Source organism: Eumetopias jubatus, unplaced genomic scaffold (assembly GCF_037043125.1).
Source record: "Eumetopias jubatus isolate StellerSeaLion01/CBP00866 unplaced genomic scaffold, mEumJub1_p1.0 scaffold_9, whole genome shotgun sequence".
Classification (NCBI taxonomy): Eukaryota; Metazoa; Chordata; class Mammalia; order Carnivora; family Otariidae; genus Eumetopias; species Eumetopias jubatus.
In genome coordinates this window covers 126,074,140-126,087,117 of record NW_028274815.1, presented here as the reverse complement: position 1 = coordinate 126,087,117, position 12,978 = coordinate 126,074,140, and the positions used below count along the sequence as shown (strand labels likewise).

Sequence of the window (12,978 nt, the reverse complement as noted above, 5' to 3'; positions counted from 1 at the left end):
GTCATTGGAGCGCGCCGCGCGCCGACCCGGAAGGGCGCCGCGGCGAACCGCGGGGTTTCCATGGGAACCGCAAGGCCGCTTCTCGCTGGGGTCTCGGACGCCTGCCGGCGCTGTGAGCGCTGTGGCCGGGGCTTTGTCTGGGGCGCGGCCGCCTCTCGGGTGCAGACTGTGGGTGTTTGGTCCGTGAGCTCTCTCCGCTGGGCGGAGACCGGTGGAAAAGTGCGGGGAAGGAGAAGGGGAGCAGGCTCCCTGGGCTGGGGTTTGGGTGCGGAGGGGAGCACAGCGGCGCCTGCAGTTCAGTCTTTGAAAGCCGTAGAGTGGGCGTAATGCGGGGACCTGAAAACCCAACAAGAGGAGGGTCTGACCCATGCTGTCCCAAACAGCCACCGGGTCCCTCCAGGCTTAGGCCTCAGGGGCTGCCTCTTGCATCTGAAGGCATCATAATGAAGTTTGGGTCTTGGCCCGTTGACTCCCCAAGCCCCAGGGAGCTGGGCTTCTCTCTTCAGACAGGTGATTCTGGGATGGGGAGGGGATGTAGGGATTTAACAGCTGTGGAGTTCCCCAGAGCTCCCCTTAGCTCTGGCTTAGAGATAAGATGTTACTTTTATCAGGTCACAATATGGGGTAGTAAAAAGTACGAGTTTTTCATGTAGAAAGATCTGAGTTCAAATCCAGGATGATATGGTGATTAAGAACATTGACTATGGAATTGGGCTGCCTGCCTTTGGTCTACCACCTCCTAACTGTGTGACTCCCGTTTCTTTCTGTGCCTCAGTTTCCCCATCTGTAGAGCGGGGATAATAGTACCTAATTCATAGGGTTGCAGTGAGGATTAAGTGAGTCAATTCATGTTAAGCACTTAGAACTGTGGCACAAGTAAACCCTCAAGCAATGCTATCTGTCGTTACTATTATTAAATTTCAGTAACCACCACTTACTAGCTTTATGGCTTTGGGCATTCTTTCTCAACCCCCCTGAACCAGTTTTATCACCTCTGCAAGATTATTGTGAGGTTTAAAATAAATAATACATATAAAGCACATGTTAAGTCATCAACAAATGTTAATTATCTCCATGCTCCAATATCAGCCTTAAAATAATAAGGCAACTCTTTGGCACCAAACTCTTTGGCTCTATTAAGGAGATTTTTTACTTTACTCTTTAATCTTACTGGGCTAAGCAGTCTCAGTGGATACTATTAAATATCATGTCTGACCAAAGTCATAAGCAGGACAGATAAAAGGAAAACGAAATAGAGGAAGAGGAGATGAAGAAAGGGAGTATAGATGGTCTAGACTACTTGAGTCATAGCCACTTCTTTTGGGTTCTGTCAACTAGCCTTCACACAATCCAAAAATGGCCTGTATGTAGGTCTAGACAGACCAAGATGTAGGTGCTTGGTGCATTTGTATTAGTTCTGAACAAACTCAAATATGGCTTTATTGTAGTTTTTTGATGGTTTCTAAGTAGTCTGCTCCATTCTCTGTTTTCTAGGTTGCTAGGATGAACAGGAGCCACACTGCATTTTATTAGCTTTGGTTATTATTAAGTCACGTCTCTGGTCCTTCCCTCTGTCACTTTGACTGCAGCTGTGTCCTTCCAAAGCCCTTTAGGGCTCCTTTTGATCCTGTGTCAGTGGCCATCCCTCCATTTCCCCAGCTACCGACCAGGTTCCTCCTCATTGTCCAGGGGTGTTGTGTATATTGCATTACAGAGTTTGATGATCATCATCACATGTGCCCTTTGGGAGTGCCAGGAATTTTCCCACACACCAGCAACCAGTCACTTTTCTTCTTGTCAGGAGAAGACATCCTTGGGGAATATTGCGAAAGGGAAGACTTTGGGGCTGGGTTTAGGCCAGTCTCCTAGTCCTGCCCTTGCCAAGGTGAACACCTCCAGCCTGGACTGAGCGCTCATCTCAACTCTCTGCGCCATCGTCATGCTGAGCTGCCTCTTCCTCCTGAAGTCACTTCTTGCTCTTGGGTCCCTGACAGCCTGGGTGGCTGCAGGAGAGCATGGTGAGCTATTATTTGGGATCCCAACAGAAAGTGACTAAGAAGTCATCCCCTACCTCTTCCTGGAGCGAGAGTCCTCATTTGTGGAGAATGGTCATTTCTGTAGGACAGGACTGGATGCATAGATTCTCAGGACAGCCGGGGTAGGTCTTCCTGGCTTTCTTTTCCCTCTCTGGACAAGGAGGTAGGACTTCCAGTCTGGCTTATTAGAGGTTCTAGCGTTTCCCTAGAGCTCCTTAAATGTGAACAGGATCACCACAACCTTTCCCTCTTTTTATCCGCAAAGTGGCTGGACGTTTGGTAGGGGTGGGCGAGTTTCAGGGGTTGTGTGTGGGTGGGGAGGGGACAGTGGTTGCTGAGCTATTTTGCATAGGAATGTTGGCAGAGGCTGAACATCCCTGAAGTGCGCTCAGCTTCCATTCCCCATTTCTTGAGGCTTAGCCAGTCACCCCAACCTCATGGGATATCTTTTGCAGTGAAAGCAGGAGAATGCCCCCCTGATAAGAACCCGTGCAGAGAGCTGTGCCAGGGGGATGAGTCGTGTCCGGCCAGGCAGAAGTGCTGCGGCACCGGCTGCAGTTGGGTCTGCCGAGGAGGCCTTCCAGAAGGTATGTTGGCCGGGGAGGCAAAATCCAGGTGTGCTCTCTGACCTTGCCTCTGGGCTAGAAAGAGCCTCCTACCTCCTAGATGGGCTCTGGAAATCCAGCTTGCCTGCAGCACCTCTTCCCGCTTTGGGGGTTTCTTCTTTAATCACTCAGTCCCCAGTGCTTTGTCTTCTATCAGGAAAGAACACACAACTGATGATCTCTGCCTTTTATATGCACTCAGGGCTCATTGGGTGTATGGCCGAGTGAAGGCTGGAGAGCCAAGTTGTGAGAGGAAGCCTGTTAGAGGTAGTGATCAAAAGAGTAGACCCCGAGCCAAGCAGACTTTTCACACTGCAAATAAGCAGTAAGCAGCTCTTTTTAAGTGTTAAGCTTTTAAGCCTCCATTTCCTCACCTGTTAAATGGAGATAATGGTTTGTACCTCTTGGGATTGTTGTGAGGATCAAATGAGAGGTTCCTGGCACAAGGTGAACTCAGTAAATGTGACAGTAAATGTGAGCTCTTATCGTTGTTACTGTCTCTGCTTTAGCGCCAGGGTTGAGAGTCCTAAAGAAGCTCAGGGCTTCCTTCCTTTGATTTTCCCTTTTGCTGCACCTGTGGGTGCCACTACTCTCTCTCTCTTCCTCTTTTTTTTTTTTTTTTTTTTTTTTGTGGCTGTCTCCCTTTTTTGCTACAGGGAGGAAAGGAGATTGTCCCAGGGCTGTTCGGAAACAGTCCTGCTTCCAAAGGTGCATCAGTGATGAGACTTGTCCAGGTACAAAGAAATGCTGCACGTTTGGCTGCAACAAGCACTGTGTGGTCCCAGTCTCTAAACCAAAGCTGGGTAAGAAACACTGCCCTTGGGGGGGCCCATGGACTCTTGGGCCTGCCTGCTTCTTTCTCAGATAAGCCCACGCCATCCAATTGTTGGCTTTTCTTTCCTTTGAACAACAAAAATTAAGCGCTTGTCAAATTCTGAGAACTTTTCTAAAAAAAAAAGTTAGAGAACGGGTACCCCAGCCAGAATGATCTGTGTGACATGTGATCCAGGCAGGCAGAGGAGGCTGCCAGAAGGGAGATCTTGGCTTGCAGAACTTTCTGCTGTAGTGCTTGCTGCCTCCCCCGGTCCCTGAGAGGCCTTGCCAAAAAGTATTAGAAATTGATGATGTATCTCCTGTGGCTCACTCCTTCTCATTTTCCTCTTGTTTCCAGATTTTTATGGTTAATTTTGCTTGTTTGTGCTTGCAAATATATTTTATTATCATATTGTTTCTCATAACCCCGCTCCCTGAAAATATGGAAGCTGCTTTTATTGGAGAGATGTTAGATGTATACATTAACTTCAGGGGGGCACCTGGGTGGCTTAGTCGGTTAAGCATCCGCCTTCAGCTCAGGTCATGATCCTAGGGTCCTGGGATTGAACCCCGTGTCATCAGGCTCCCTGTTCAGTGGGGAGTCTGCTTCTCCCTCTCTCTCTGCCCCTTCCCCCACTCTTGGTCTCTTCCTCTCTCAAATTAATAAATAAAATCTTAAAAAAATTAATTTAGGGACAACTGACATTTTTATGTTGGATCTTTATGTCTTCCCATTGTCCAAGGGCATTTGATGTATTTCAGGGTGTTTTATAGTTTTAAAATACGTCTTTTTTTTTTTCCAAAGATTTTATTTATTTGACAGAGAGAGACACAGCGAGAGCAGGAACACAAGCAGGGGGAGTGGGAGAGGGAGAAGCAGGCCTCCTGCAGAGCAGGGAGCCCAACGCGGGGCTTGATCCCAGGACCCTGAGATCATGACCTGAGCCGAAGGCAGACGCTTAACAACTGAGCCACCCAGGCGCCTCTTTAAAATACTTCTTGATAAGTCAGTGCCCAAGTTTTATTTTTTTCTTCACTGCAATGGGGTCTTACAGCATGCCTTCCATTATGTTTTCTAAAGAGACTGGGACCATCCTCTTGAATGCACATGGCAGCTATTCCAGCAGAAAAGCCTAGGTTTTGGTCATCAGAGAGCTGGGTTCAAGCCTGAGGCTCACCAGTTACTGGCCAGCAGGTCCCTGATCACGTGTCTTCTGCTTCCCCGAGCCACATTTCCCTTCTCTGTAAAATGGAAAGAATAAGCCTTGGAGGTTGTTGTAGAGAGTCAAAATATGTGAAGCATTTAGCCCTCAGTAGACATTAGCTTCCTTCCTGTTGCCTGCTAAGGTGGGCTTCATCAGGAGTGTGGCTGCTAACCAGCCCCTTCGATCAAGAACCAGGATTGCTTTCTCCTCCCCTGACCTCTTCCTCTTGGAGACCCTGGAACTCCACAGCGTGTGACCACCTCTTTCCTTCCGGCTGAACCTCCCCAGGTAGCGGGCCCCTCCCCTGTGCCCCGTGCGGCTGTGTCTGGCTTCAGCAGCTCTCTTGGGCGCCCTGCCCATAAGAGAGAATAGAAGGTTGTACTCCTTGCCAGGAGTCCTGCGGCCCAGTTTTGGAACCAGAGCCTGGGAACCTGTGTCAGGCCGGTCACTCACCGCCAGCCTGGAGGGCCCAGCACAGTGTTCCAGTGTGTGAAGCTGACGGCCAAGTGACAGGGGCTGAGGGAGAGGCCGGCATGCAGGCCAGACCCTTGGTGAGCGACCCTGGGCCCTGGCCAGGCCAGATGGGGCTTTCTTGTCCCTTGGAGCTAGGCAGCCTGCCAGAGTGACCTCCCTGCAGATCTCCCAGAGTGTACTTACTGGCTGAGTGGGGGTCCTAGTCTGGCGGGAGGCGGTGCTGGCTGTGGTGTTAGTAGTTAATGACTTTTCTATGGCTCCGGTCCTGGGCTGGGCCGCTCAGTGAGACTGGTTGCTACACTCGGTGTCACAGGAAGCTGTGCGTCCTGGGCTCTGAACAGTCCATGCTTTCCCTCAGCTCTGCCATTGCCAGAGGTTTACCAGAGCCAGTGCTGGTCTGTTTGGTAAGGTGGAGGTACAGTCAGGCCGCCCGAAGGCTCAGGGCAGACATTGGGCCCTGCTCCCGTGAGACAGTTCGTTCTGAGCATGATGGGAACTTTGGCTTCTCTGCTTGCTGTGTGGCCTCTCTGAACCTCACCTTTGTCTCTGTAAAGTGGAGATAACCATATTTACCTCTAAGAGTGATAATGACCTTTGGGCTGCTAGAACAGGATACCATAGGCTGGGTGGCTTATAAATAACAGAAGTTTATTTCTTACAATTCTGGAGGCTGAGAAGTCCAAGATTAAGGTGCCGGCATCTTCAGTGTCTGGTGAGAGCCAGCTTCCTGGTTCATAGGCTACCATGTCTTCACTGGGACCTCATACGGTGGAAGGGGGCAATACGGGCATCGTCCCCTTCATGAGGGCACCCCTCTCATGACCCGATCACCTCCCAAAGCCCCCATCTTCTAAGTCCATCACACTGGGGGAACACAAACATTCAGTCTGTATCATATACTTTGGAAGGAATGTATTTAAAAATCCTATAGAGGGGAGCGGGGTTGGGGATGGGTCAGCCCGGTGATGGGTATTAAGGAGGGCACGAACTGCATGGAGCACTGGGTGTTATACAAAAACAATGAATTGTGGAACACTACATCAAAAACTAATGATGCACTGTATGGTGATTAACATAACATATATATATATGTATATATACACACACACACACACACACACAAAAGGCCTATAGAAAACCTGCCAAGTAATGCTCAACAGCTCATGCTGTGATGCCCAGCACCTCTCTGTTCAGGTTCCCTCCCCGCCGTCCCAAGTCTGACCTGTCTGTCCACTCCCTCACTTACCTACTCACTCACTCTGTATCGAGTGTTGGCCTGGCTGGCATCTGTATGTCTCGTGGTGAGCAAGGCAGCCGTGCTTATAACTGCTGGTCACGGATTGTGATGAGGGCTGTGAAGGGGCATCAAAGTGAGCTATAGAGGAGGTGTCCTTTCAACCTGGAGGATGAGAGGGTGCTGGCCGCGGGGTGCCCGGAAGGGGGACCTGCACGGGCCAAGGCCAGGAGGAGGGACGAGCTTACTGTTGCAAGGAAGTGAAAGGAGGTCAGTGGGGTTGGAGAGAAGAGAAGGAGAAGGAAGGTGGTTCCAGTTAGGGAGAGTCCAGATTTTGGGTGAGTCTCCAGGGCCTCTGTCTAAGGCTTTGTTCTAAGAGCACTGGGAAGCCTTTGCAGGGCTTATAAAAGCAGGGAGGAGAGGCCCAGTCTGGTTTCCATTTTACTTTATTTTTTTAAAAGGTTTCTTTATTAGGAGACTTTTTAAAATAAAGATTTTATTTATTGAGAGAGAGTGAGCGAGAGAGAGAGAGAGAGAAGGGGCGGGGGGGGCAGAGGGAGAGGGAGAAGCAGACTCCCTGCTGAGCAGGGAGCCACCCAGGCTCCCCGTGCATGCGTGAGTCCCAGCTCTTGTTCTTGGGTAATCCTGGAGGCAATCATAATGGTATGGCTTAAAGGACCACATCATTGGTCCTAGTGTCAGAGCTGGGAATTTGGGACCCAATTCTGCCACTATTGACCTCAGGCCAATCCTGCCCCTTTGCTGGATGTCTGGCTGGCTGTTTGCAAGAGGAGCAAGTGTGATGGCTCAGAGGGCCCTTCTTGGCTTAAGAAGTTCTGAGATTTCACTTTTCTACCAGCACCACTGTCCTTCCCTCAGATATAGGGGAAGGTTAGAGCTGGGGCAACAGTAAAGCCTATGTCTGAGTATTTCCTGGGCTTCAGCTTTTTATTCTTTTTTTTTTTTTTTTTGTGATAGCTTGGGTCTTGGGATGGGGCATTTTTGCAGGATGGGGATGACCATTCCCATTCTGACTCTCATTCCTGTTTCTCATCCTCATTCCTGGTTAGATAACTGTGAGGTGCCTGGAAGCCATGTGGTATGACGAACTGAGCTGACCTAGTTTGGGAAAGCTGAGACAGAGGCAGAAGATCCTTGTCTAGGATGATGGTACCAGCCATGTTTTCACAAGGTCTCTGGGCATAGGACAAGGACCAATGGATAGAACTTTTTTTTTTTTAAGATTTTATTTATTTGACAGAGAGAGACAGCGAGAGAGGGAACACAAGCAGGGGGAGTGGGAGAGGGAGAAGCAGGCTTCCCGCCGAGCAGGGAGCCCGATGCGGGGCTCGATCCCAGGACCCTGGGATCATGACCTGAGCCAAAGGCAGACGCTCAACAACTGAGCCACCCAGGTGCGCCTGGATAGAACTTCTTGACAGCCAGATTTCAGTTGAGTATAAAGTATAAGGATGGGGGCACCTGGGTGGCACAGTTGGTTAAGTGTCTTTTTTTAAAAAATATTTTTATTTATTTATTTGACAGAGACACAGTGAAAGAAGGAACACAAGCAGGGGGAGTGGGAGAGGGAGAAGCAGGCTTCCTGCTGAGCAGGGAGCCCCATGTGGGGCTCGATCCCAGGACCCTGGGATCATGACCTAAGCTAAAGGCAGACACTTAATGACTGAGCCACTCCGGTGCCCCAAGTGTCTGACTCTTGATTTTGGCAGTGGTCATGGTCTCAGGGTCGTGAGATCAAGCCCTGCATCAGGCTCTGTGCTCAACACAGAGTCTGCTTGAGATTCTCTCTCTCCCTCTGGCTCGTGCTCTCTCTCTCTAAAATAAATAAATAAACAAACAAATCTTAGAAAAAAGTGTAAGGATGGCATAGTCTGGCTTGGAGGTCATGAATTCCAGTGTTTGAGTGGAGAGTAGGGAATTATTTGGCAGGGATTCAGGCATCACACATGGGGGATGCAGTGGGTGGCCATGGTGGGCACTGGTCAAAGGGCATGTGCTCTGATCCTCAGGGCTTCAGCCTGTTCCCCAAGAGTCCCTTCACTGCATCTACTATTTGACAAAACCCCAGGGACCTCTAAGCCTGGCCTGGAAGAGAGTAAAGGTTTGGTGTCTATGCCTGGTCCTGGGGCTGAGGGCAGAGAGTAGCAGAGTGCTCCTGGCATTGGTCACTTCAGGGCCAAGCTCAGCAAAATGGTGACATCGGGGAAGGGTGCTTCTCCCTATAATCCCACGAGAAGTTATATTGGTAGGTTTTTCCCACCAGAGAGATGTTTTTATGCCCAGCCTTCTCAACTGTGGGATGAAAGGCTTTGTTCTTTGTTAAATAGATTTTAGTGTTTGTCAAGCAGGTGGGGAGGTGTGGAAAGCTACATCTGGCAGTTAGCATGACCATATTTCCTGGATAAAAAATCAGATTTGATGTGATCTGACAATGGCAGAGAATCTTTGAAATAGGGGCTGTTCAGGAAATCCTGTGATGCTGGATGATTACACCCTGATTGTTCAGGTGCAGCCTCCTTGGAGGCCAACGCTTGCTTTTTTCCATCATGGCAGACTTCCCCGAGCCAGCCATAGGCAATTTTACTTCCGTGTCCCAACTCAGAGGCACTGGGCCAGTGCTGCTTCGGTTTTCTACAATGCTTTTAATAGCCTGTCACTTCTTTTCTCCACCTAAAGAATCTGAAATAAACACTGAGATGAATTAGTCATGGCGAGTCAGTTTGGTTTGGATGTGACTTCCTGGGGTGTGCCTGCTCCCGAGGACCTGGCCCGGGGCCTGCATGTTTTATGGATGGCGTAGTAGAAGGAGTGCTTCCAAACCAAGAGGCTGAGTTTTGTCCTGCTTTGCCACTGACTCACTCTGTAGTTCTGGGCAAACCCCTTCTCTTCTCTGAGCATTGTTATCTTCAGAGGGGTGGTGAAGGGGCACGTTGTGGGTGTGCTTGGCTGTATGCAACAGAAAATTAACCAAATACAAGTTTGTTTTTCTCACGTAACAAGAAGTCCTGAAGTAGGGACCAGGGCTGGGGTGGTGGCTCCATGACGCTAATAAGGATGAGGTTATTTTTTTTTCCTTCTCCTTTATGTTCCTTGGCTTCATCCTCATACTCATTGCCTCGTGGTTGAAAGAAGACAGCGCTACCTCCCTGTGTTATGTCTGTCTTTGCACTGGAAGAAAGAGAAGCCAGGGGGCAGTTTGAAAGGTGCATTACCTGGATCAGGAATGCAAAAGCAGCTGATGTCTTAGCTTGTGGCCCACTCCTAGCTACAGGGTAATTTGGGGAAGCAAATCATTGTAGCTGGCTGGGCTCACTGCCTCTCCTAACACACCTGGTTTTATTAGCAAGTGTTTCAGTTATCCATGGCTGCATAACAAATACTTCCCAAACTTAGTGGCTCAAAATAACAACAGTTGCCTCTTTCCCACAGCTATTTGCGTTGGCTGGGCTCAGCTGGGCAGTTCTTACGCCCACATATGCCGAAGCTAGGTCACTCACACAGCTGCGTGCAGCTGGGAGCTCAGTGGGGAGCTCAGTCGTGGCTGGACCAGGCGGGATGCTTCTCTTCATCCAGCTTCTCTCTCTTTGGGGCATCTCATCATCCTGTAGTTGAGTCCAGGCTGCTTCACGGCATAGTGGCTGGTTTCCAAGGTGGAGGTGTTTTAAGAGGACCAGTCCCAATATGCAAGTGCTTATCAAGCCTCTGCTCACATCACACTTGCTGGTGTCCTGTTGGTCAAAGCAAGTCACACAGTCCAGCCCAGAGACAATATGGGAGGTGTGGTTCACTGGGGGCCACGACCATAGGTGTCTACCACAGGAAGGAGGGAGGGAGGAGAGTGAATATGGGGCTGGCACTAAGTCTGTTTGCCACAGTGGGTTAGACCTCAACAGTGTTTTCCAGACTACGAGTCTGGAGATCAGTTTAGTAGTTGATGACCAGCATTTAAAAAAAAAAAAAAAGGAAAGAAGTAGAAAGACTGTAAAGTATGTACATGTATGCACATAAATACCTACATTTTAAGCATGTGTATGGATTAATATACGCCATGAAAAATAAAATTTTGCACTCAAGAGTCACAGTGAAAATAACTGGACACCCTGGGCCTAAACATCTCTGGGCCCCATGCTCTGATTCTATGGCAGAGTCTGGTGGCGAATGTCCTGCTGACCCCCTTCCGTGCGAGGAGCTGTGTGACAGGGACGAGTCCTGTCCCCAGGGGCATAAATGCTGCAGCACTGGCTGTGGCCACTCCTGCCGTGGAGACATTGAGGGAGGTATGTTGGCCCTTTGGGGAAGGAATCCTTGAGTTCCAGGGTTGGTTGGGGAGGGAGCCATCTGTGGCCTCCTTGTCTTTCCCTTCCTGGGGGGGTCAGAGTTCTCACCCCTCCTGTCCTCCTAGCCTCCACCCCAAAGCCACCCCTCCCCCTGGGGCCCAAGGGCCCGTGCTGGCGTTGAAAGAACTAGGGGAAGGCAGTGTGGGTTAGTAGGAAGAGTCCGAGTCTGGAAGACAGGTAGCTTGGCGTGTGGTCTTGGTTCTGCCGCTGACTGGCCATGTGACCTCGGAGAAGCAGACTCTTCCTGAGCCAGTTTCTTCATCTGTAAAGTGAGGGAATTGCCCAAGATCATGGTTTTCTGACCAGATTCTTAGCAACATATCTGCAATAGATAAAAGCATTCCTGATTTGATTTCTTTAGTTTCAATATATATATTTTAAACAAGTCCCTATTTTTTGAGTGCTCCTTTTGTACCAGGCACTGTGGAACTCCACTTAGAATCACTGGCTCAGATGTTGTTTTTAGACAACATGTAGATTCCCAGGCAGTGTTCAAGGTTCTGAAGACAGACTCTCGTCCTTATTAGCTTCTCAGGGAAGGTAGACAGATCAGGAATTGTAATGAATTCTGATGAGAGGAGCACAAAGCAGGGCGCCAAACCTTGTCTGGGATGACAGAGGAGGCCTCCCTGAGGAAGGGACACTGGGAGGCCCAGCTATGGGGGAGGCAGTGGGGGGCTCCTTGGCACTCCACCCAGCCCCACCGACAGAAGGATCAAACCAAGGGACCTCCAGGGAACTCTGTGAGATGCCATTTGAAAACTGTTGGTCCCGATGCTCTCTTGGGACCCCACCGATTCTCAGAGGCTCTAGCTCCCAGGTTCCCCAGGCAGATCTTTGGTTAAGATCTAGTTACAGTCAGGGATGGATTCCTCTGGAGCCTCCGAGTCTCTTTACCTGTGCCTGTTTATCCTGCAGGGCGGGCTGGTGATTGTCCACACATTTTGGTGGGCCTGTGCATTGTCAACTGCATGATGGACGAGAATTGCCAGGCCGGGGAAAAGTGCTGCAAGTCAGGCTGTGGCCGCTTCTGTGTCCCGCCCGTTCAGCCACCAGAACTGGCCACAAACCCCAACTGGACCCTCCGCTCTGATTCTGCCTTAGGTGAGTCAGGTCCAGCATCACTGATAAGAGCGCACTTAGCTGCTGTGTGTAGACCACTGGCTTAGGTGCTGGGTAGGGGACTTCAGAGGGTCGAGACAAAGTTCTTGCCCTGGAGAGTCGAGTGGGAGAAAAAGATCCTATGCCCCAGATGAGAACCCTTTTTGTAGACCGCATGGGCTTTTAGGCTCTCAGAGTAGGCGTGGCTCCTTGGGAAGATCTTTCTGCCCGAAGTAGGATTAGATCTGGGCCCTGAAGGCTAGGCAGGATGTGACAAAGGGAGGAAAGCACGGAGAACATGCTGGACGAGAGTGGGGGAGGAGGGGTCTGGTGGTTAGTAAAGGCACAAAGGGTGGAATGCATGTGACGCATTTGGGGAGCCGGGTTGGGGGTCTGGCGAGGGTGGGCTGGTGCTTGGAGGCAGAAGGTTGACAGTTGAGTGAGTAGGGTCTTCACTGCCAGTTTGGACTGGAGTGTCTGGGAAGCAGGGCGCCATCCAAGGCTTTGGGGAGCAGTGCATGCCGAGCGTCTCTAGGTTGGAGGGGAGCTGGAGCCAGGAGGGCACAGCTGTGACCCGATGCTTCTTCTTTTTGCAGAGACCCCAGTGCCTTAGCTGTCCTGATTTGTTCTGAGCTGCTTCGGTGACTACCGGGGGCTTGTCCTGGCTGCCAGGAGAGGGTGATGTCCTGGGGCTGTGACCCTCCTGGGGGCTCTCGTTGCCCTCTCTGCCCTGCTTCTGTTCCTGCTGCTGCCCTGAGCACGGGAAACAGTCGTGGGTTTGAGCAATGGTGTGTGGCGCTGCTTTTCCCCAATAAAGACTGTGCTGACTTTCTTGTCTGTGCTGTTTGAGGGCCAGGACGGGGAGAGAGCTAGGGGGTCTGAGCATGTTGGCAGGATTACGGGACTTAATGAGAACACTGAATGTGGGCGCTGCCCTGGTGGCGAGGGCAGAGGTGGGTGGGAGCTCAGCCTAGGCTGACTTGCCACAGATGTCTCTCTCAAGCCTCAGGGGTGGGACCCTCAGGCCTCTTCTTGGGCCAGCTGACTTTTCTTTTATCGGAGAATGTGAGTTGGGGATGGAACAGGGGTAGGCAACTAGTTTACTATAGTCCCTTGGATGCTCCCCCCTTGGATCTCCTTCCTTGGGGGCTG

General features: G+C 50.5%; 1 protein-coding gene across 3 annotated transcripts; it reads left to right on the top strand.

Annotated features, from left to right (window-relative positions):
• Positions 1–32: 32 nt before the first annotated feature.
• Positions 33–12,645, top strand: WFDC3 (WAP four-disulfide core domain 3). Of its 3 annotated transcripts, none has more exons than XM_028122028.1 (7): positions 33–112; positions 1,802–2,018; positions 2,492–2,623; positions 3,298–3,444; positions 10,534–10,665; positions 11,644–11,829; positions 12,423–12,645. In XM_028122028.1, exons 2-7 carry the CDS (start codon positions 1,940–1,942, stop codon positions 12,437–12,439), a joined length of 693 nt encoding a protein of 230 aa, XP_027977829.1. In that variant the 5' UTR covers positions 33–112; positions 1,802–1,939; the 3' UTR covers positions 12,440–12,645. The 3 variants fall into 3 exon arrangements, with proteins under 3 accessions (XP_027977829.1, XP_027977831.1, XP_027977830.1); XM_028122030.1 differs by having other exon boundaries at positions 66–168; XM_028122029.1 differs by having other exon boundaries at positions 66–179.
• The last annotated feature ends 333 nt before the right edge of the window (positions 12,646–12,978 follow it).

Coding starts and splice junctions, on each gene's coding strand:
- WFDC3 (XM_028122028.1), top strand. CDS start 1,940: ATGCTGAGCTGCCTCTTCCTCCTGAAGTCACTTCTTGCTCTTGGGTCC. Junction 2,624..3,297: donor CCGAGGAGGCCTTCCAGAAG/GTATGTTGGCCG, acceptor TTTTTGCTACAG/GGAGGAAAGGAGATTGTCCC. Junction 10,666..11,643: donor CCGTGGAGACATTGAGGGAG/GTATGTTGGCCC, acceptor TTTATCCTGCAG/GGCGGGCTGGTGATTGTCCA.